Source organism: Pelophylax lessonae, assembly GCF_965119305.1.
Source record: "Pelophylax lessonae genome assembly, chromosome: 13".
In the NCBI taxonomy this organism is placed as follows: Eukaryota; Metazoa; Chordata; class Amphibia; order Anura; family Ranidae; genus Pelophylax; species Pelophylax lessonae.
In genome coordinates, this window is record NC_138780.1 from 45,787,236 (window position 1) to 45,812,271 (window position 25,036).

Here is a 25,036-nt window from a genome sequence, read left to right on the forward strand (position 1 = left end):
ATTACTACACTCCCACAATGCATCACATTCTGTGGATGGGCGGTGGAGATTCTGTCATTCAACTGCTCCTCTTCCATTCACAGAATGTGATGCATGAAGAATTGTGAAGGAGGCACTGCAGGGAACATTTCATCAAGAGCCTGCAGGTAATGGGGGTACACATTAATACATGGAACTAATTGGTTTGGGGCTGAATCCCTCAAAAATACTAAAATTCAGCTTTTAAAAACAATATAGATAGAAAACAAGAGACATTTAGTAAAAAGCAGCACACCTTACACACACTACAGATATTTAGGCACACATTTAACCCCTTGAACCCACTACATTTTAACCTGACCACCACACAAGCCTACCTAACCATTACACTGACCACTGCACAGACCTACCTGTTTCCTGCACTAACCTACCAGATCACTATACTGACACCTACAGAGACCTTTCTGACCACTATAGAGACCTACCTGATTCCTACACTAACTTACCTGATTACTATACTGACACCTACACTGACCTACCTCACCACTACACTGACCTACCTGATCACTACACTGACCTACCTGACTACTACACTGACCTACCAAATTACTATACTGACAATTACACAAACCTACCTGACCACTACACAGGCCTACCTGATTCCTACACTAACCTACCTGATTACTATATTGACACCTACCTCACCACTACACAGGCCTACCTGTTTCCTACACTAACTTACCTGATTACTATACTGACACCTACACTGACCTACCTCACCACTACACTGACCTACCTGACCACTACACTGACCTACCAAATTACTATACTGACAATTACACAAACCTACCTGACCACTACACAGGCCTACCTGTTTCCTACACTAACCTACCTGATCACTATACTGACACCTACAGAGACCTATCTGACCATTACAGAGACCTACCTGATTCCTACACTAACCTACCTGATTACTATATTGACACCTACCTCACCACTACACAGATCTACCTGACCACTGCACTGACCTACTGACGCCTCTGATGATGTCACAAGTTTGACGATATGCGTAAGGGGGATGTATCGATGTGGAGCACGCCACACACCGCGGTTTTAAAAATTATTGCAACGCTGATGTTTTAAAAACTCAAATGTAAGTGCATTACTTTTAATAAATCTTACATGTTTGGACGAACTTCACTATTGGCTGTCCTTTGTCCTCTTCTGAGTTTACTCTGCCAGAGACAGCGGTATATGATTTGTGGGAATCATCATACTTTTCTACTAAGAGGTCTTGTGTCTGCTGTGGAGTGAATTAAGATCCATTAAATCCATCAAGGTTCACATCATTCAATGCCTGTTTTGACCGCTCTGTGAAAGGAGGGTCATTTCCTCTGGTAAGGAGCCATGAGTGTTAGCACAGGGTGCAATTAAGATTTCCTACTGTGCACGGGTGATTGGCTGACCGAGATCTGGTCTTTTCCTCCTTTTTCAGCTTTGTCTACAAGACTGTCATTTGGACTTTATTGTTTTGAGATTATATGATTTATCATTATCACATTTGCATACATTTGGCGCAGCTCTTTACCTATTTTATACTACACTGACCTACCTGATTCCTGCACTAACCAACCTGATCACTACACTGACTTACCTTATTACTACACTGACCCCTAAACTGACATTCCTCATTCCTACACTGACCTACCTGACACTTTCACCGACCCCCCCCTACACTGACCCCTTCATTGACACCTACAATGACCCCCCTACAGTGACACCTACAATGGCCCCCCTTCACTGAGCCTTTATCACTGCCCCTCCTTCACTGACCCCCCTAGACTGAACCCCATTCACTGACACCTACACTGACCCCCCCTACACTGACCCCTCTACAGTGACACATACAATGGCCCCCCTACAGTGACCCTTCTTCCCTGCCCCTCCTTCACCGACCCCTCTTCACTGACACCTACACTGACCCCTACACCGACCCCTTCACTGACCTCTACACTGACCCCTAGACTGGCCCCCCCTACACTGACTCCCCCTACACTGACACTTACATTGACCCCTCTACACTGACCCCCCCCTACACTGACACCTACACTGACCCTCCCTACACATTGACTCCTACAATGACCCCCCCCCCTACACTGACCCCCCTACATTGACCCCTTCACTGACACCTACACTGACCCCCCCCCACATTGACACCTACACTGAACACCCCTACATTGACCCCCCTACACTGATACCTACACTAACCCCCTTCACTGAACCCTTACACTGACCCCCCTACATTGACACCTACACTGACCCCCCCACACTGACCCCCCATCATCCTCTGTCCTACTGTGGAGGAGTCTTACTTACCTGTTTGTGAGGCGCCTTAGATTTAAAAATGGCTAACCCCCTTTCATTGACACCTACACTGACCCCTTCACTGATCCCCCTACACTGACCCCTCCTACACTGACCCCCCTACACTGACCAACCCCACACTGACACCTACACTGACCCTCCTACACTGACACCTACCTACACTGACCCCCCCCACACACACTGACACCTACACTGATCCCCCTACACTGACACCTACACTGACCCCCCCACACTGACACCTACACTGACCCCCTCACACTGAACCCTACATTGACCCCCCCACACACTGACACCTACATTGACCCCCCCCTACACTGACACCTGCACTGACCCCCCTACACTGACACCCCCTACACTGACCCCCCCCACACTGACACCTACACTGAACCCCCCCACACTGACACCCCCTACGTTGACACCTACACTGACCCCCCTACACTGACACCTACACTGACCCCCCTTCATTGACACCTACACTGACCCTCCCCCCCTACACTGACCAACCCCACACTGACACCTACACTGACCCCCCTACACTGACACCTACACTGACCCCCCTACACTGACACCTACCTACACTGACCCCCCCACACACTGACACCTACACTGACCCCCCCTACACTGACACCTACACTGACCCCCCCCCCACTGACACCCACACTGACCCCCTCACACTGACACCTACATTGACCCCCCCCCCACACTGACACCTACACTGACCCCCCCCACACTGACACCCCCTACGTTGACACCTACACTGACCCCCCTACACTGACACCTACACTGACCCCCCTTCATTGACACCTACACTGACCCCCCTAAACTGACCCCCCTACACTGACCCTCCTACACTCACCCCCCTCATTGACACCTACACTGACCCCCCCCCCCCTAAACTGACCCCCCTACACTGACACCCCCACACTGACACCTACACTGACCCCCCTTCATTGACCCCCCCCTACACTGACACCTACACTGCCCCCCCCACCCTGACACCCACCCTGACTCTGGTCCCTCTAAACTGACACCTACACTGACCCCCCTACACTGACTCCCCCTACACTGATCCTCTGTCCTACTGTGGAGGATTCTTACTTACCTGTTTATGAGGCGCCTTAGATTTAAAAATGGCTGACCCCCCTTCATTGACACCTATACTGACCCCTTCATTGACACCTACACTGACCCCCTACACTGACCCCCCTACACTGACCCCCCCACACTGACACCTACACTGACCCCCCTACACTGACCCCCACACTGACACCTACACTGACCCCCCTTCATTGACACCTACACTGACCCCCCCCCCCTAAACTGACCCCCCTACACTGACACCCCCACACTGACACCTACACTGACCACCCCTACGTTGACACCTACACTGACCCCCCTACACTGACACCTACACTGACCCCCCTTCATTGACACCTACATTGACCCCCCCTACACTGACACCTACACTGCCCCCCCCACACTGACACCTACTCTGGTCCCTCTAAACTGACACCTACACTGACCTCCCCACACACTGACCCCCCTACACTGACTCCCCCTACACTGATCCTCTGTCCTACTGTGGAGGATTCTTACTTACCTGTTTATGAGGCGCCTTAGATTTAAAAATGGCTGACCCCCCTTCATTGACACCTATACTGACCCCTTCATTGACACCTACACTGACCCCCCTTCATTGACACCTACACTGACCCCCTACACTGACCCCCCTACACTGACCCCCCCCACACTGACACCTACACTGATCCCCTACACTGACACCTACATTGACCCCCTACACTGACACTTACACTGACCCCCCCTACACTGACACTTACACTGACCCCCCCTACACTGACACCTGCACTGACCCCCCCTACACTGACACCTACACTAACCCCCCCCCCACACACACACTGACACCTACACTGACCCCCCCCTACGTTGAAACCTACACTGACCCCCCTACACTGACCCCCCACACTGACACCTACACTAACCCCCCCCTACACTGACACCTGCACTGACCCCCCTACACTGACCCCCTACAGTGACCCCCCACACTGACCCCCCCACACTGACACCTAAACTGACCCCCCCCACACTGACACCTATACTGACCCCACCTACACTGACCACTCCTACACTGACACCTACACTGACCCCCCTACACTGACCCCCCCCCACACTGACACCTACACTGACCCCCCTACACTGACTGACCCCCCCCCCACACTGACACCTATACTGCCCCCCCTACACTGACCCCTCTTACACTGACCCCTCCTACACTGAAACCTACACTGACCCCCCCCCACATTGAACCCACCTACACTGACCCCCCCCACACTGACACCTACACTGACCCCCCTACACTGACCCCTCTTACACTGACCCCTCCTACGCTGACCCCCCTACACTGACCCCCCCTACACTGACTACCCCTACACTGACCCCCCCTACACTGACTAACCCTACACTGACCCCCCCTACACTGACTCCCCCTACAGTCTCACTTACCTGTTCGTGAAGCACCTTAGATTTAAAAATGGCGCCGCCCGCAGCAAACACGTCATTGCGCATGCGCCACCGCCGCTCGGGAAAGCTTGTATGAGTTTGGCTATTCCCGGTGGCATGGGCGGTGACATGTTGGCGCCGGGCGGCGCCATTTTTAATTCTAAGGTGCTGCGGGAGCACGCCGGGCTGGCCGGGGGACAGTGACACTTTTACGCCGTGGCATGCGCCCCCCCAGATTTTGTGCCCAGTGCGGCTGGCCCCCCAGCATCCCCCACGCTACGCCACTGCCAGTGGGAGGGCACAACCGCAGTGCATCCTGGGATAGGTCATAAAAGCCAGGGGCACATGTGTACAGGGCGTCTTTGGGCGGGAAGCCAGGTCCCGGGAGGAGGGCGATGGCTGTCTCTCCTTCTGTCAGCAAGGAAGGTGGATACAGGCAGCCAGCCTAGTGGACAAGAAGTGTGGTGCTGAGCTAGGAGGTCCAGTGGATGCTGACCAGGGAGTTGAAGGCAGAGCAACCTGAGGAAAAAACTGTGTCCGTGAGTACCAGCGAGCTTGCCGGGGGTCTTCCCAGGAAGGGGACCACTCCAGTGAGGGTCAGTGGACAGAAGCTAGCACGCACAGTAGGTGAGAAAGGGGGTGCCAAGTTTAGGACCCTGAAGGTTCAACACAACATGATCAATATCAATTACACTATCTTCACATTAGTGAAGCAGCGGCCTTGTTGCATACTCTACAGATAGATGGCCTCTATATTGTGCATAGTTCAAGTTGGAGTATCCCACTCATCCCTTCTCCCATCCAAGTTCTAATAAAAACACAAAAAAACAAATCCCCTGGACTGTTAAAGCGTCAAGTGTTAAAGCGATAGGAATTTTACAGACTGTTGCTATGGGTAACCCAGGGGAATCCATTCTCAGCAGCTCCCAAGGGGGCAGTGCTACACATGGCAGAATACATTTTGGCCAAAATTTATGAAGAAATTTAATTTTTTATTGAATATATTTTATAGCATAAAGTAAAAAAAAAAATTGTTGGTGTTTTTTTGTTTATATCGCAAAAAATAAAAAACCCAGTGGTGATCAATTTTTTGTGTGAAAAAATTACACAAATCTCATTTGGTTATAACGTTACAAGACCGTGCAGTTACCAGTCACAAACTCAGTAGAAAGGCCGTCTCCTGCCAGCATGCTGTATAGAAGGACAATTGCTGTCTGTGTGGAAGCAGTGGTCTCTCAGCAGAGGTCCAACATACCCTCTTCTGTTCTAGCGCTTTTCAGTCAACTGGAAACATGTACTTTGCTGATTGCAATGTTGTAGGTCTATCTCCAATGGTCTAACCCACCCTCTGCATAGTCAGAACTACATCTCTCCAATCTGGGAGCTCACACTCAATGCTGATTGGAGAGAGGTAGTTATGACAGTGCAGGGGGTGGTTAAGACTGCAGCTTTTACAATAGTTACTATATTTTAGGGATCTTCCAATATCGGTTTTTCATTGCCGATACCGATATTTTGGCCATTGCATATCGGTATTGGCCGATATTTTGAACATTTAAAGTTTTGCAAAATAAACACAATTTTCAACACAAATCTGTTACTGACTAACCCTAAGGCTGGCACCCTGTGGTGGGTGGCTGGCTGGCACCCTGTGGTGGCTGGCTGGCTGGCACCCTTTGGTGGGTGGCTGGCTGGCTGACACCCTTTGGTGGCTGACTGGCTGGCACCCTTTGGCGGCTGGCTTGCACCCTGTGGTGGGTGGCTGGCTGGCTAGCTGGCACCCTGTAGTGGGTGGGTGGCTGGCTGGCACCCTGTGGTGGGTGGGTGGGTGGCTGGCTGGCACCCTGTGGTGGGTGGCTGGCTGGTGCAGGCCCTGGGCCTGTGGCTGGCTAGCTGCTACAGGCCTGTGTGTGTGTGGGTGGCTGGCTGGTACCGGGCAGCTGTAGGTGCCAGGTGTATGTATGTGGCGGCTTCCCAGTGCACGCAGGCGTGTGGCTCAACAGACGCAATGACATCACAACAATATCGGCAATATCGGTAACCTCCGTGGCCAATTCCGATGTATTGGGGAAAGTGCACATCGGCCCTCGATATATCGGCCTTGCCGAGAATTGGTCGATCCCTACTATATTTAGCCTGTGGTACAGACTCTTGCACTGGTGCTGAAACACAAAAATGAAAAAATAAAATAAACACCATTTTATTAAAATGTAATATCACCCCACAGAACAAGAAAGAAAAGAGCAACAGATAAAGATGTTGCTTTATTTTCTAGGAGAGTAATCAGCTGTCTGAGTATACTGATTCATGCTAAATAGGTACAGGCATTGGGGGTCTAAACACCAAAAAATATACTAATATAAAACAAGACTTTAGGATTACAAAGGAATCGCAAAGCAATTAGTAACAAACACAAAATATACATTTCCTCAATGATAAATTGGGTTCTAAGTAAAAACCACAATCCTGTAAATGTATTTTCTTTGTTTCTGTAGAGGACATCAGGAAGTTCCTCCAACAGCTGTCTTCATATTCTGATTCATCACTGAGGCGGATATACGAGTATTACAGGGATGATCTGATCGACATCCTGGAGAACATGGACACTGGGGCCCTCCTGAAGGAACTAAAATCTCGGAAAGTCTTAAGCATAGATGTAAGACAAAAATATTTGAAATAAACTGCAATATATTTTTTGCTACATCCCCCCTCCACCCTTCCCTTCTTCATACAGGTTTGTGTACAACCATGCCAAACCGTTACCAGAAAGCATAGTTGGCATTGTAAAATGTAATTCATAAATATTAAGGATTGTTTCTATGGTAATTATATTTTTTATCTTTTTGTAGCGCTCTCCTAGCTAGGTTTCTATAGTTGATGCAATTTTAGTTGTTTGATTCCTCTGTAGCAGAGGAGCAGTGCTCAATTGCTTTTGGCTCTTCTCGATTCTGCTGGTTGCAGGTTCTGCTGCTTTCCCCTGAATTCTGGTAGGTTCTAGAATTTAGTGGCTGGAGGAGACAGGCCTTCACCTGTATAATCATGCAGCCTCAGCCAATCCCTGGCAGGAAAAACGGCCAGTAGGGGACTGACCTGTGTATAAGTAGGCTGAGACCTGGGGGAGAAGACCTAGACTGAGGGCTGAGGCCCTCTGGGCTGATAGCTACAGCTCAGAAGAAGCCATCTTGGTCCCAGCTAGAGCTAGGGCACCCATGTCTAGATCCCTTGAAAGCAGTACAGGAAGTCCACAGAGCAACCAACTTGGAGGCACCCAGTACAGAGGCTGGCTGGTACTGTAAGAAAGCATTAAAGTACCCAGGGCACAGTGAGTACAAGCCATAAAGATACCCAGAGACTATCCTTGCCACCTTTTAGGAGAGCCTAAAGGGGTTGTAAAGGCAGAAGTTTTTTTTTTATCTTAATACATTCAATGCATTAAGATAAAAGCTTTTAGTGTGCAGCAGCCCCCCTCATCCCACAAATAACTACCTGAGCCCATCTAGATTTAGCAATGTTGCAGGAGTGTCTCGGCTGCCCAGGGCTCCCCTCCTCATTGGCAAAGACAGTAGCGTGGCACCATTGGCTCCCACTGCTGTCAATTAAAATCAGTCAGCCAATCAGAGAGAGGGCGCGGGCCAGGCCTGGCTCCATGTCTGAATGGAGCTGTGGTTTGGCTTAGAATCCCCATAGCAAGCTGCTTGATGTGGGGGCACTTTACAAAATAGAGGGGCCAGGAGCACCAAAGAGGGATCCGAGAAGAGGAGGATCTGGGCTGCTCTTTGCAAAATCACTGCGCAGGGCAGGTAGGTATGACATGTTTGTTATTTTTAACTAAAGAAAGAGACTTTACAATCACTTTAATACAGTTTGCTGGCTAAGACTATACCTTTGTAAAGGGGTCCCCTGACTTGTAGTTTACCAGATACTGAATAGAAAAGGGTGGCTGCACCCTGAAGAGACAGAACAATTAGAGGTGTCCTCCATTATAATTCTGCCACTTTGGAGTATCCTAAGATTCAACCACACCCTTTCCAAGATGAACCAGAAAATAAACTACAAAAAGACATGCACTCCTTTTTTTATGAGTGGAGTGGCTCTAAACTACTGTGCCTGGCTGTCATTTGCCTCACAGGGAATGGAACCTGGGATAATACAGCCAGCCCAGTCTTGGGTCTGTGCTACATTTTGATCAACTTCAACCAGTTCCATACCGGCGCATTATAAAATGACCTCAGCAGGAACACTTTGTCGATCCGGGCGGGCGTCATATGACGTCCGCCCGGATCTGCTGCTCTCCGGCACCCCCCCCCGGGGGCACGCAGCGCGGGGATCGGGGATGCGGCGTGTGCATCGGGACACAGCCCATCCCCGATCGGTGTAAAGAGCCATTAAAAAAATTTCCCTCGTGCATGGCGCGCAGAGCGGCGATTGGGGATGGAGAGTGTCACTCTGACACAGTCCAACCCTGATCAGGGTAAAGAGCCAATAAAATTGTCTCTTCACCACGTGACCGGCTGTGTCAAATCACAGCCGGTCACAGAATGTCAACAGACACAACGCTAACAAGCTGTTACCGTGTTCTCCTCCTCACACACTGATCCTGTGTGAGGAGGAGATTGTGGTAACAGCTAGTTACCGATCACAGTGCACCCTAAAACACACTGCTTGCCTCCCCCCAATAAAGAGGACCTGTCACTAGCCCATCAAAGTACCTGTCACCAGCCCATCAGAGTACCCGAGTACCTGTCACTAGCCCATCAGGTACTCTGGTGACAGGTACTCGGGTACTCTGGTGGGCTGGTGACAGGTACTCGGGAACTCTGATGGGCTGGTGACAGGTATTAGGATACTCTGATGACAGGTACTCGGGTACTTTGAGTACCTGTCATCAGAGTACCTGAGTACCTGTCATCAGAGTACCCGAGTACCTGTCACCAGAGTACCCGAGTACCTCTCTGTATCCCATCAGAGTACCCGAGTACCTCTCTGCAGCCCATCAGAGTACTCGAGAACATGTTATCAGCATACCCAAGTACCTGTCACCAGCCCATCAGAGTACCCAAGTACCTGTTAGCTGAGTACCCGAGTACCTGTCACCAGTCCAATAGAGTTCCCTGAGTACCTGTCATCAGAGTACCCAAGTACCTGTCTCCAGCCCTTCAGAGTAACTATCTGCAGCCCATCAGAATACCTGAGTACCTGTCTCCAGCCCATAAGGGTACCTGAGTACCTATCTGCAGCCCAATAGAGTACCTGAGTACCTGTCTTCTGCCCATCAAAGTATCCAAGTACCTATCTCCAGCCCATCAGAGTACCCAAATACCTCTCTGCAGCCCATCATAGTACCCGAGTACCTCTCTCCAGCTCAGAGTACCCAAGTACCTGTCTCCAGCCCAGAGTACCTGAGTACCTGTCTCCAGCCCAGCATACCCGAGTACCTGTCTCCAGCCCAGAGTACCTGAGTACTTGTCTCCAGCCCAGAGTGCCCGAGTACCTATCTGCAGCCCATTAGATTACCCAAGTACCTTTCTGAAGCCGATCCGTGTACCCGAGTACCTGTCTGCAGCCCATCAGAGTACCTGAGTACCTGTCTGAAGCCCATCAGAATACCTGAGTACCTATCTCCAGCCCATGCCTCCTAGATTATGTGTTGGGGTGTTTGCTTTCCAAAATGGGGTCATTTTGTGGGGGTTTCCATTGTCCTGGTGCTCCAGGGCCTTCAAAAGTGTGATAGGTTGTAATGAAATTAACTGTGTAATATATGCTCCTAGAACACCTGACGGTGCTACTTGGATGTTGGGCCTCTGTATGTGGCCAGGCTGTGACAAAGTCTCACATATGTGGTATTGCCATACTCAGGAGGAGTAGCAGAATTTATTTTTGGGTATCATTTTTGCTATGTGTTAGAAATACAAAGTATCTTATAAATTGACAACTTTATGTAAAAAAAAAATGCGTTTTCATTTTCTTTCCACATTTTCCAAAAACGTGTGGAAAAAAATTACATGTTCAAAAGACTCATTATGCCTCATAGAATATATGTTGGGGTGTTTGCTTTCCAAAATGGGGTCATTTTGTGGGTAATTCCCTTGTCCCGGTGTTCCAGGGCCTTCAAAAGTGTGAAAGGTTGTAATGAAATTATATGTGTAATTTATGCTCCTAAAACACCTGACGGTGTGGAGTAGCAGAATGTATTTTGGGGTGTAATGTTTGCTATGTGTAAGAAATATCTTATAAATTGACAACTTTGTGTAAAAAAAAAAAATAATTTTAATTTTCTTTCCACATTTTCCTAAAACTTGTGGAAAAAAAATTACATGTTCAAAAGACTCAATATGCTTCGTAGAATATACATAGGGGTGTTTTCTTTCCAAAATTGGGTCATTTTGTGGGTAATTCCATTGTCCTGGTGTTCCAGGGCCTTCAAAAGTGTGATAGGTCGTTAGGAAATTATATGTGTAATTTATGTTCCTAGAACACCTGACGGTGCTCCTTGCATGTTGGGCCTCTGTATGTGGCCAGGCTGTGTAAAAGTCTCACACATGTGGTATTGACATACTCAGGAGGATTAGCAAAATGTATTGCAAGTATTCATATACTGTGTGTGAGAAATAACCTGTTATGACAATTTTTTGTGTGTAAAAAAAAAAAAAAACGATTTCTTCATTTTCCCAAGAACTGTGGGAAAAAATTACAACTTCAAAGAACTCACCATGCCTCTTACTAAATACCCAGGAATGTCTACTTTCCAAAAAGGGGTCATTTGGGGGTATTTGTACTGTCCTGACATTTCAGGGCCTCAAGAAATGAGATAGGCCGTTGGTACATCAGGTGTGATCAATTTTCAATGATTGGCACTATAGCTTCTAGACTCTATAACTTTCACACAGACTAAATATTATACACTAATTTGGGTTATTTTTACCAAAGATATGTAGTAGTATAAATTTTGGCCCAAATTTATGAACAAAATTACTTATTTGCAAAATTTTATAATAGAACCTAAAACAAAATGTTTGTTTTTTTTTCAATATTTTTGCTCTTTTTTCACTTATATCGCAAAAAATAAAAAAACCCAGTGGTGATTAAACACTACCAAAAGAAAGCTCTATTTGTGTGAAAAAAAAAAAAAAATGATAAAAAATGTGATTGGGTACAGCGAGTAATTATCGTTCAAAATGTGAGAGTGAAAATTGGTCTGGGCAGAAAGGGGGTGTAACTGCTCTGTATGGAAGTGATTAAAAAAAGAAAACCATATTTGTGTTTCAGACTTACGTGGCAAGGGAAAAACATATGAGCAGAACTGCCTTCTCTCACACCTTATTAAAAGATATTCAGGATCAGGGAAGAGAAGCTGTGATTGTACTCTGGGAATGTCTCTATGCGATACAGAAATATCATCCTCACCCTAATTTATTGGCAGTTCTGGAGGAAATTAGCCAAACAGGTAATAGAAATTTGTGTGCAATAAAAATTGTGACAATCCGGGGACACAGTGGTGGCATTATGGGTGGAGGAAGGAATCACGTAATGCATCAGGGATGTGGATATCTAAAACAAGGGAATTTTGGATGCTGAAGATGCTGCTGCATACGCAGCTATTGGAGAGTAAAGGACAGTAAGTATTCATATTTTTTATGGGTGTCATTTAAGTTAATGTTTTTAAAGCTTTGTGTTGTATTTATCAAAGCAGATTTGATGGTATTAGATACAGTGGGTACGGAAAGTATTCAGACCCCCTTAAATTTTTCACTCTTTGTTATATTGCAGCCATTTGCTAAAATCATTTAAGTTCATTCTTCTTCCTCATGAATGTACACATAGCACCCCATACTGACAGAAAAACACAGAATTGTTGACATTGTTGCAGATTTATTAAAAAAGAAAAACTGAAATATCACATGGTCCTAAGTATTCAGACCCTTTGCTGTGACACTCATATATTTAACTTTCTTCTGATCATCCTTGAGATGGTTCTACACCTTCATTTGAGTCCAGCTGTGTTTGATTATACTGATTAGACTTGATTAGGAAAGCCACACACCTGTCTATATAAGACCTTCCAGATCACAATGCATGTCAGAGTAAATGAGAATCATGAGGTCAAAGGAACTGCCTGAAGAGCTCAGAGACAGAATTGTGGCAAGGCACAGATCTGGCCAAGGTTACAAAAAGATTTCTGCTGCACTTAAGGTTCCTAAGAGCACAGTGGCCTCCATAATCCTCAAATGGAAGACGTTTGGGACAACCAGAACCCTTCCTAGAGCTGGCCGCCCAGCCAAACTGAGCTATCGGGGGAGAAGAGCCTTGGTGAGAGAGGTAAAGAAGAACCCAAAGATCACTGTGGCTGAGCTCCAGAGATGCAGTCAGGAGATGGGAGAAAGATGTAGAAAGTCAACCATCACTGCAGCCCTCCACCAGTCGGGGCTTTATGGCAGAGTGGCCCGACGGAAACCTCTCCTCAGTGTAAGACACATGAAAGCCTGCATAGAGTTTGCTAAAAAAACACCTGAAGGACTCCAAGATGGTGAGAAATAAGATTCTCTGGTCTGATGAGACCAAAATAGAACTTTTTGGCCTTAATTCTAAGCGGTATGTGTGGAGAAAACCAGGCACTGCTCATCACCTGTCCAATACAGTCCCAACAGTGAAGCATGGTGGTGGCAGCATCATGCTGTGGGGGTGTTTTTCAGCTGCAGGGACAGGACGACTGGTTGCAATCGAGGGAAAGATGAATGCGGCCAAGTACAGGGATATCCTGGACAAAAACCTTCTCCAGAGTGCTCTGGACCTCAGACTGGGCCGAAGGTTTACCTTCCAATAAGACAATGACCCTAAGCACACAGCTAAAATAACGAAGGAGTGGCTTCACAACAACTCCGTGACTGTTCTTGAATGGCCCAGCCAGAGCCCTGACTTAAACCCAATTGAGCATCTCTGGAGAGACCTAAAAATGGCTGTCCACCAACGTTTACCATCCAACCTGACAGAACTGGAGAGGATCTGCAAGGAGGAATGGCAGAGGATCCCCAAATCCAGGTGTGAAAGACTTGTTGCATCTTTCCCAAAAAGACTCCTGGCTGTATTAGATCAAAAGGGGGCTTCTACTAAATACTGAGCAAAGGGTCTGAATACTTAGGACCATGTGATATTTCAGTTTTTTTTTTTTTAATAAATCTGCAACAATGTCAACAATTCTGTGTTTTTCTGTCAGTATGGGGTGCTATGTGTACATTCATGAGGAAGAAGAATGAACTTAAATGATTTTAGCAAATGGCTGCAATATAACAAAGAGTGAAAAATGTAAGGGGGTCTGACTACTTTCCGTACCCACTGTATGTAAAGAAGAACACAGTGATAACAAACAAAAATCAAAAAGCTGCTAGCACTACAATCGACAACAAAATTGTGTACAAACGAAATATATAAAAAAGTGCAGCGCTAGATAATATATATATATATATATAATATAAATACTGAACATATACATACTTTTGAAAAAAAAAATATATAGCGTAAAGTTCATAAGACAGTCCACAAGGTCAAAGTGGAAAAATCCAAAAGCATATCCACATTCCAACAAAGTGCTCAGGTGAAGATCTGGAAACCAGATAAGGAACCAAAGATGTCCAGATGCCAGAAATCACTAAAGACAAGCCCATCACCAAGGTTGAAGATATTGTGCTTATCAGATGTTATGGACCCAGGTACCATATAGTAAATGGGTCATGCAGGCAGGGATAATCAACAACGGTACAGAGACCCCAAAGACTCAGGATCTTCAATTGAGATATGTCACCACACTTCTGGTAGGGATGAACTTCTCCTTAGGTAAACTATGTCTCGAAGTTTGACCCTGTGTCCTGGAGACGTGTGACAGCTCCTCTGGCCTGAACTGCCTCATCCTGCTAGAAGCCAGCACAGTGCAGGCTTCTAGCAGCAGGAGACAATTCAGGCAGCCCGGACACAGCGGTGCTAAAGGAGCTGTCACATGTTTAAGGACACAGGCTCAAACCTTGAGACATAGTTTAAGGAGAAGTTCATCCCTACCAGACGTGTGGTGACATATCTTGCTTGAAGATTCCTGAGTCATTAGTTTGCAGATGTTCAAAAGCAAAAAGAACAAAAAAGGGCGCACCGACCTAGCGCATTATCCTCAATAAAAGGCTTTATTTAAATGACATAAAAAATGGCTACTCACAGACGTAGATAAAGGTAAAGCATATCAAGCTGGATTGCTCAAAAGTCTGTGTTTAGTCCATATAATCGTCCATGATGAGATGACTGACGCGTTTTGAGGCCTAGCCTCTTCCTCAGAGTCACTGTGTCATGACTGTCTCTTTGGTTTAAATAATGATGTAGTGAGGTAGCGACCCAGTCACTGCCCCCAGGTGGGAGTGCCTCCTCCCCCGGGGGGTGTGGCTAGAGCACCACCCACCTTCTCTTGTGACATTATTAGTAGTATGCAGTGGCATACATCAATCATAAAAATACAATGCAAGTGCTAAAATAGTAATATTATATACGTGAAATAAAAACATGTGCATAAGAACAGTGCAACAAAGTCTAAATAAAAACCACCATGAGCTAATGTTAAAAACAAATAAAAATGCTTTCTCAGTGCACTTAAAATCATTGTGGACACTCCCTGGACTGACAGTAGAGAGCAGCCTATAAAAGTGTTATTATTAGGTAGTTACCCCAATTTTTATATATTACCTTTACCATCTGTTGTACCTGGGGGGGGGGGCTCCACACTGGAAAGAGGGATCGAAGAGGGGTAGGAGGCTAATAATGCACTCTGTGCCCCTAACCTAGCCCTGAGCCCCCCCCCCCAATAGGATGTAACCATCAAGTGGAAAATATGGAGAGGGCAGACCATCAAGGGGAAAATATGGAGAGGGCAGACCATCAAGGGGAAAATATGGAGAGGGCAGAACACCACCATTATGAATAGATGAGTCTCCAGCCTAGACCAGGTACAACAGATGGTAAAGGTAATATATAAAAATTGTGGGGTAACTACCTAATAATAACACTTTTATAGGCTGCTCTCTACTGTCAGTCCAGGGAGTGTCCACAATGATTTTAAGTGCACTGAGAAAGCATTTTTATTTGTTTTTAACATTAGCTCATGGTGGTTTTTATTTAGACTTTGTTGCACTGTTTTTATGCACATGTTTTTATTTCACGTATATAATATTACTATTTTAGCACTTGCATTGTATTTTTATGATTGATGTATGCAACTGCATACTACTAATAATGTCACAAGAGAAGGTAGGTGGTGCTCTAGCCACACACCCCGGGGGAGGAGGCACTCCCACCTGGGGGCAGTGACTGGGTCGCTACCTCACTACATCATTATTTAAACCAAAGAGACAGTCATGACACAGTGACTCTGAGGAAGAGGCTAGGCCTCGAAACGCGTCAGTCATCTCATCATGGACATATGGACTAAACACGGACTTTTGAGCAATCCAGCTTGATATGCTTTACCTTTATCTACGTCTGTGAGTAGCCATTTTTTATGTCATTTAAATAAAGCCTTTTATTGAGGATAATGCGCTAGGTCGGTGCGCCCTTTTTTGTTCTTTTTGCTTTTAGTATCGGTGGACTACCCCAGTCCGATAAGGGCAGCAAGACTCTAGCCATCTGAGAAGCCAGTTGTCAGTCCCGTGAAGTGTGTGGTCAAGGGGCCTGGATACCAAGCGCAGGAGAAGGGTGGTTACACCTTATTGTTTTTTGGAGTTTGCAGATGTTCACCTGAGCTATTTGTTGGAATGTGGATCTGCTTTTGGATTTTCCCACTTTGACCTTGTGGACTGTCTTTTGAACTTTTTTTTTTCAAAAGTGTATATACTGTATATATATATATATATATATATATATATATATATATAAATAAATGTTCAGTATTTACAGTATCTCACAAAAGTGAGTACACCCCTAAGTGAAATAGTCTGAACTGGGCCCAATTTGCCACTTTCCTTCCCCATTGTCATGTGACTCGTTAGTGTTACAAGGTCTCAGGTGTGAATGGGGAGTAAGTGTATTAAATTTGGTGTTATCGCTCTCACTCTCTCATACTGGTCACCGGAAGTTCAACATGGCACTTCATGGCAAAGAGCTCTCTGAGGATCTGAAAAAAAGGATAGTTGCTCTACTTAAAGATGGCCTAGGCTATAGGAAGATTGCAAAGACCGTAAAACTGAACTGCAGCACAGTGGCCATTACCATGCAGCAGTTTAACAGAGCAGGTTCCACTCCTCTAAGAACAGGCCTCGCCATGGTCAACCAAAGCAGTTGAGTGCACATGCTCAGCGTCATATTCAGAGGATGTCTTTGGGAAATAGACATATGAGTGCTGCCAGCATTGCTGCAGAGGTTGTGCTCAGACCATACGCTGCACACTGCATCAAACTGGGCTGGATGGCGGTTGTCCCAGAAGGAAGCCTCTTATAAAGATGATGCAAAAGAAAGCCTGCAAACAGTTTGCTGAAGACAAGCAGAGTAAGGACATGGATTACTGAAAACATGTCCTGTGGTCTGATGAGACCAAGATAAACTTATTTGGTTCAGATGGTGTCAAGCGTATGGGGTGGCAACCAGGTGAGGAGTACAAAGACAAGTGTGTCTTGCCTACAGTCAAGCATTGTGGTGGGAGTGTCATGGTCTGGAGCTGCATGAGTGCTGCCGGCACTGGGGAGCTAGAGTACATTGAGGGAACCATGAATGTCAACATGTACTGTGACATACTAAAGCAGAGCAGGATCCCCTCCATTCGGAGACTGAGCCACAGGGCAGTATTCCAACATAACGACCCCTAAACACATCTCCAAGAGGATCAGCTTTTTTTTTTTTGCCGTGAAGAAGGAGCGCGGCTGCCCTCCCCCCGGCAGTACGCACGCTCGGAAACGCATCACACATACATGATGTCATCCTTATCCGACCGCCAACCAAGCCTCGTTTTCAGTGACTACATCGAGCCTGTTTCCTGTTTCCAGCTCCGCCATACTTGCTGCGGTGAGGAGACTTCGGCTCCAGCGGGATGGCTGCATAGGATTGGATGACAGTTCTCACCACCCATCCACATCGGAACTATCTAAATGGGTTTCTTTACACGAGTACATGCTTGCAGATGTGAGTGCATATTTTTATCAATTAAATGTACATATAAAGTCTACACTTAGATGGCCTCTGTTCTTCTTTGTTTTTAGCCCTGTGGAACCCCTGGCTTTAGTTTCTGGACGGCTGCCCTATTTGGTGGACTTTTTCTCCCTATGCCATTTATGACTCAATTGACCCCCATGGACTTTGGCCTATATGTATGATGAATGCACCTGTCACAATTTTGTATTTCCAAGAGGACCACTGCCTGGGGGTAAAGGTGATGGACTCTCCAGACCTAAACCCTATTGAGCATCTGTGGGGCATCCTCAAACAGAAGGTGGAGGAACGCAAGGTCTCTAACATCCACCAACTCCTTGATGTTGTCATGGAGGAGTGGAAGAGGACTCCAGTGGCAACCTGTGAATCTCTGGTGAACTCCATGCCCAAGAGGGTTAAGACAGTGCTGGAAAATAATGGTTGCCACACTTATTGACACTTTGGGCCCAATTTGGACATTTCCACTTAGGGGTGTACTCACTTTTGTTGCCAGAGGTTTAGACAATAATGGCTGTGTGTTGAGTTATTTTGAGGGGACAGTAAATTTACACAGTTATACAAGCTGTACACTCACTACTTTACCTTTTAGCTAAGTGTCATTTCTTCAGTGTTGTCACATGAAAAGATAGAATAAAATATTTACAAAAATGTGAGGGGTGTACTCACTTTTGTGAGATACTGTGTGTTTATATATATATAGATATATTATCTAGCGCTGTATTTTTTTATATATTACATTTGACGGTATTCTTTACCAGGCTAATATGTCATTTTCAAGTTCCCCACTTGTCATAAGTTTTTTTACCCACTACGCTAAAAAAAAAAAAAGGAGCATGTTTTATTATAAGCAATTTGTTTAGAAATCTTTTCATCATTTCCTGGTTTTGCCTCAAATGGATGTGATCAGGATATAGCTTTTATTTCTTTATTTTTTCTATAGGTGAGGGTCTGATTGATCAGATTCTACTGGATGAACTTGGACACTCACTGATTCCAGAGCTGAGAGGTAATTTAATTATAAATATCACCAATTTTCTCCATAGTGCAGATAGTTATGTTTTCCCTATATTCAGACTTTGCTCGTACATTTTACATATGAAATTAGTTCAGCACTTTTGTTGCTAGAGTCATTTTTTTTAGTGTTTTTTGCATTTTGAAAACATGTTTTAAATAATAATTTTCGGCTTTAAGATTGCATTGACCCCCAGAAATGATATATTTTCTGAAAGTAGACACCCTAGAGAATAAAATAGTGGTAGTTCCCCTTTTTTTTGTCACACAATACTGCAGCAATTTAGGAAAAGCAATATTTCGGTAAAAAAATGCATTAAAATTAACTTTAGGGGTTATAAACATAACAACTTACACATTTTTGTGGCAAAATATGAAAGATGAGTATGCACCAAGTAAATAAACATTTGTGCACCAATGACATTTCAGTACTCTATATTTTTCACAGGTGGCAATTTAAAAGCCCCCTATAAGTCTTCAGTTTAATATTCCCTTATGTGATACTTTTGGTGTCATATTCTCTTTAACCACCTCCCATCTGCGCTACAGCCTATATACGGCTGCAGCGTGGACTTGAATTTTCGGGAGGCCGTCTTTATACGGCCTCCCAGAAACAGTCTCCCCGCGCGCTCCCGCGAGCGCGCATCGGGGAAAATCTGTCCCTTGGACACAGCCGATCACAGATCGTGGTGAATGGCCAATCACAGCGGCCATTCACCACGTGATCGGACCGTCCAATGAGAGATGATCTCATATGTAAACATATGAGATCATCTCTCATCGCCAGCGCGCCTTCCTCACACGGAGCCTGCAGTGTGAGGAAGGAGGGGGAGCCTCACAGCACCGGGGACACAGAAGAAATGTAATCAGGGCACCGATCACCAGTGCCCTGATTACAAAAGGTAAAACACATACACAAATTGCCATCATCAGTGCCCACGGTGCCCGCCATCAGTGCCCCCCATCAATGCCCACAATCAGTGCCCATAGTGCTGTCAGTCAGTGCCCATCAGTGCCTGCTCATCTAGGCACTGATGAGCACTGACTGGCAGCACTATGGGCACTGAGTGTGGGCACTGATGGTGCTGCCCATCAGTGCTCATCAGTGCCGCCCATCAGTGCTCATCAGTGCCACCCGTCAGTGTCCATCAGTGCCATCCACCAGTGCCCATCAGTGCCGCCTATCAGTGCCCATCAGTGCTGCCCGTCAGTGCTGCCTCTCAGTGCCCAGCAGTGCCACCTCTCAGTGCCCAGCAGTGCCACCTCTCAGTGCCCAGCAGTGCTGCCTATCAGTGCTCATCAGTGCCGCCTATCAGTGCTCATCAGTGCCGCCTATCAATGCCGCCTATCAGTGCTCATCAGTGCGGCATATTAGTACCTCCTCATCAGTGCCCATAAGTGCCACCTCATCAGTGCCCATAAGTGCCACCTCATCAGTGCCCATCAGTGCAGCCTATCAGTGCCCATCAGTGCCGCCTCATCAGCGCCCTTCAGTGAAGGAGAAAAACTTATTTTCAAAATTTACTCGCAGAAAATAAGAAAAACTTTTTTTTTTTTTCAAAATTTTCTGTCTTTTTTCTTTTTTTTTGTAAAAAATAAAAAACCCAGAGGTGATTACATACCACCAAAAGAAAGCTCTATTTGTGTGAAAAAAATGATAAAAATTTCATATGGGTACAGTGTAGCATGACCGCGCAATTGTCAGTCAAAGTGTGAGAGCGCTGAAAGCTAAAAATTGGTCTGGATGGGAAGGGGGTTTAAGTGCACAGTAGGCAAGTAGTTAATGAGACATGAGGGGTCTAAAAGGCCCCACCTTCTAATGAATCTTATGCAGTGCAGATCACATTGCATTGGATTCTTCCCCAGCAATAAAGGCTGGGAAAGTGGCACAGGGACCTACAAGTATAAATCGTATGGTGCCACGCCAAGAAAGATTATAAGACACGGACCCACTGGTACTAAGGAGTTGGGGTTCTGGCATGGAACATCATTGATCCAGTAGTGTAAATGAATAAAGGGAAAGTACCACTCTCCCAGCCTGATCCTAGTTAATGTCTGTATATGTGGAAGGGATGGACAATGAACAGAAGTTTTCTAAACTGCCTCTCTCTACTTGGTGGCACCTGCCGTGCTGGTCCTGGGCATGCCAAGCTGTAGGGCAGGGTTGAGTGCAGGGGGACAGCCATTACTGGGGGTGTGTGAAAGCAATCAGGCGGCTGCAGAAGGTGTGTTTGTGTGCACTAAAATTCATTTTTGATGTATATTTTCATAAAAAATTGCATTTGATAAAACACTGCACACATATCATTTGACTTAAAAATTTCCAATAGCCATCATTTTATTCTCAATGGTCTCTGCTTTCAGAAAATATATAAGGTTTGGGGATTTCAAGTAATTTTCTAGCAAAAAAATGCAGATTTTACCACGTGTTAACCACTTGCCGACCGCCCGCCGTGACTGAAGTGCATGTGGTTTCGGCGGTGCTTAGACACAGCGGGAGGCGGGCCGTGGGAGGACCAGCGGCGATTGGCGCTGCCCTCTCGCGATCATCTGGGAATCAAGTGAATGTCCGCCTGCTTATGTAAACAAAGCAGGCGGATCTTCTGTCAGACAGGCAGGGAGAGATCAGCAGTTTCAGCTAAGCTGAAACTGCGATCTGTCTGTACCTGTCACAGAACCCCCCACCCCACAAGTCAGTAAGCACTTTAGGCATACATTAACCCCTTTGATCACCCCCAGCATTAGCCCCTTCCCTGCCAGTGTCATTTATACAGTAACAGTGCATATTTTTTAGCACTGATTACTGTATTAGTGTCACTGGTCCCTAAAAAGTGTCAAAAATGTAAGTCAGGGGTCCGATCTGTCCGCCGCAATGTCACAGTCCTGCAAAATATCCCAGATTGCTGCCATTACTATTAAAAAAAAAAAAAAAAAATAATAAAAATGACATAAATCTTTCCCATAGTTAGTAGACGCAATAACTTTTGCGCAAACCAATAAAAAAAAAGCTTATTGTGATTTTTGTTTTTTTAACCAAAAATATGTAGCAGAAAACAAATTGGCCAAAAATGTTAAATAATTTTGATTTTTACGTTTTTTTGGTAATGTTATATAGAAGAATGTGAAAATTATTGTTTTTTTTTTTTTTTTTTTTCAAAATCGTCGCTCATTTTTTGTTTATAGACAAATAGGGACTAGTTAGGTCATGAATGGGAGTAGCTTATGGGATGCACACATCCGTAAATTAATGCAAAACGTAAAATAAAGAACCCTCCAATTGGACTTTAAACAGGCATCACACTGAGATGAATGTGTAAAATATATGTAATTTTATTAATACAAAATAACAGAAAAAAAGGTATAGAAAAAATGACCGGTTAGGAGTATGATATTCTTTATTGGGCTGTGGAGAACCAACGCGTTTCAATGTAATACAATGTGATAATCTTCTTCAGGGGTCTTTTTACATGGAACCAATGAAGGTGTCTGAGATAGAAACTAGAAACAAATACATACATTTAAGTAATTAAGCAAACAGGATTAGTCACATTATCTTGTAATAAGAAACATACATACCCAAATGTGGTCAGGTTTTTAGATATAGTCGCAAATTTAAAAACAATGTTCAGGACCAAACAGGGTGGTTGCCGGACGCTCTTCACCAGCAGAGGCGCACATCCCAATGAGAACAGGGGGGGGGGCGTAGAAAAAGCTCCACAAGGGTCCGCAAAAATGGTAACAAGGTACCCAACTCAGAGGCAACCAATTCTGATGTCTGTGTAGAGATGGATAAATAAATATACATGTAACTACATGTGTGTATACAGTCAGGTCCATAAATATTGGGACATTGACACAATTCTAATATTTTTGGCTCTATACACCACCACAATGGATTTGAAACAATGAATGAAACAAACAAGATGTGCTTTAACTGCAGACTTTCAGCTTTAATTTGAGGGTATTTACATCCAAATCAGGTGAAAGGTGTAGGAATTACAACAGTTTGTATATGTGCCTCCCACCTTTTAAAGGACCAAAAGTAATGGGACAGATTAACAATCATAAATCAAACTTTCACTTTTTAATACTTGGTTGCAAATCCTATGCAGTCAATTACAGCCTTAAGTCTGGAACGCATAGACATCACCAGACGCTGGGTTTCATCCCTGGTGATGCTCTGCCAGGCTTCTACTGCAACTGTCTTCAGTTCCTGCTTGTTCTTGGGGCATTTTCCCTTCAGTTTTGTCTTTAGCAAGTGAAATGCATGCTCAATCGGATTCAGGTCAAGTGATTGACTTGGCCATTGCATAACATTCCACTTCTTTCCCTTAAAAAACTCTTTGGTTGCTTTTGCAGTATGCTTCGGGTCATTGTCCATCTGCACTGTGAAGCGCCGTCCAATGAGTTCTGAAGCATTTGGCTGAATATGAGCAGATAATATTGCCCGAATTCATCCTGCTGCTTTTGTCAGCAGTCACATCATCAATAAATACAAGAGAACCAGTTCCATCGGCAGCCATACATGCCCACGCCATGACACTACCACCCCCATGCATCACTGATGAGGTGGTATGCTTTGGATCATAAGCAGTTCCTTTCCTTCTCCATACTCTTCTTTTCCCATCACTCTGGTACAAGTTGATCTTGGTCTCATCTGTCCATAGGATGTTTTTCCAGAACTGTGAAAGCTTTTTTAGATGTTGTTTGGCATACTCTAATCTGGCCTTCCTTTTTTTGAGGCTCACCAATGGTTTACATCTTGTGGTGAACCCTCTGTATTCACTCTGGTGATGTCTTCTCTTGATTGTTGACTTTGACACACATACACCTACCTCCTGGAGAGTGTTCTTGATCTGGCCAACTGTTGTGAAGGGTGTTTTCTTCACCTGGGAAATAATTCTTCGGTCATCCACCACAGTTGTTTTCCGTGGTCTTCTGGGTCTTTTGGTGTTGTTGAGCTCACCTGTGTGTTTGTTCTTTTTAAGGATGTTCCAAACAGTTGATTTGGCTACACCTAATGTTTTTTCTATCTCTCTGATGGGTTTGTTTTGTTTTTCAGCCTAATGATGGCTTGCTTCACTGATAGTGACAGCTCTTTGGATCTCATATTGAGAGTTGACAGCAACAGATTCCAAATGCAAAAAGCACACTTGAAATTAACTCTGGACATTTTATCTGCTTCTTGTAAATGGGATAGTGAGGGAATAATACACACCTGGCCATGGAACAGCTGAGCAGCCAATTGTCCCATTACTTTTGGTCCCTTAAAAAGTGGAAGGCACATATACAAACTGTTGTAATTCCTACACTGTTCACCTGATTTGGATGTAAATACCATCAAATTAAAGCTGAAAGTTTGCAGTTAAAGCATATCTTGTTTGTTTAATTTCAAATCCATTGTGGTGGTGTATAGAGCCAAAAAGATTAGAATTGTGTTTATGTCCCAATATTTATGGACCTGACTTATATACATATCAGTGGTGTAGTTCCATAATTGGGAAACAGGGCATAAAAGACTCTGTGTTCATGAGAAAATAATCTCAATAAACCTACATTTGGATATGTGTGTTTCTTATTACAAGATGATGTTTAATAATCCTGTTTGCTTAACGATTTCTTAAATTTATATTTCTCTTACGTCCTCTGACAGTCGCAGCCCATTCATATGTTCTTCACCATTGGCTAATCACTCTCTGCAGGAGCAGGCTAGGTAGTGAAAACTTGCCAAAAAAACAGTTAAACCGAGATGAACCTCTAGGGGGCTGTCCCTCTCGACATTACCCTCAGCCATTCAGTGCTGCTCTTCCGTTTTCTTGCTGCCTAGCGTTAGCAGTAGGACTAGGTTTCCCAGCTGGGACTCCTGTCTCAGTTTTTTTGTTTTTCTTTGAAAAATGTTTTGATTTTATTTTCCTTACTCACTATCGCTAGTTAGTCAGGGGGATCCTCATGGAGAACTACAAGCGACAGCCGGGCT

The 25,036-nt window shown here is 45.2% G+C and overlaps 1 protein-coding gene across 1 annotated transcript in view; it reads left to right on the forward strand.

Moving 5' to 3' along the window:
• The window catches only part of LOC309569711 (NACHT, LRR and PYD domains-containing protein 12-like), a 1,096,074-nt gene that overhangs the window by 19,089 nt on the left and 1,051,949 nt on the right, over positions 1-25,036 (forward strand). Inside the window, exons 2-4 of the mRNA XM_082275674.1 lie at positions 7,377-7,537; positions 12,148-12,325; positions 18,989-19,054. Coding sequence (XP_082131800.1) covers positions 7,377-7,537; positions 12,148-12,325; positions 18,989-19,054 — 405 coding nt within the window. The remainder of the gene's footprint in view (positions 1-7,376; positions 7,538-12,147; positions 12,326-18,988; positions 19,055-25,036) is intronic.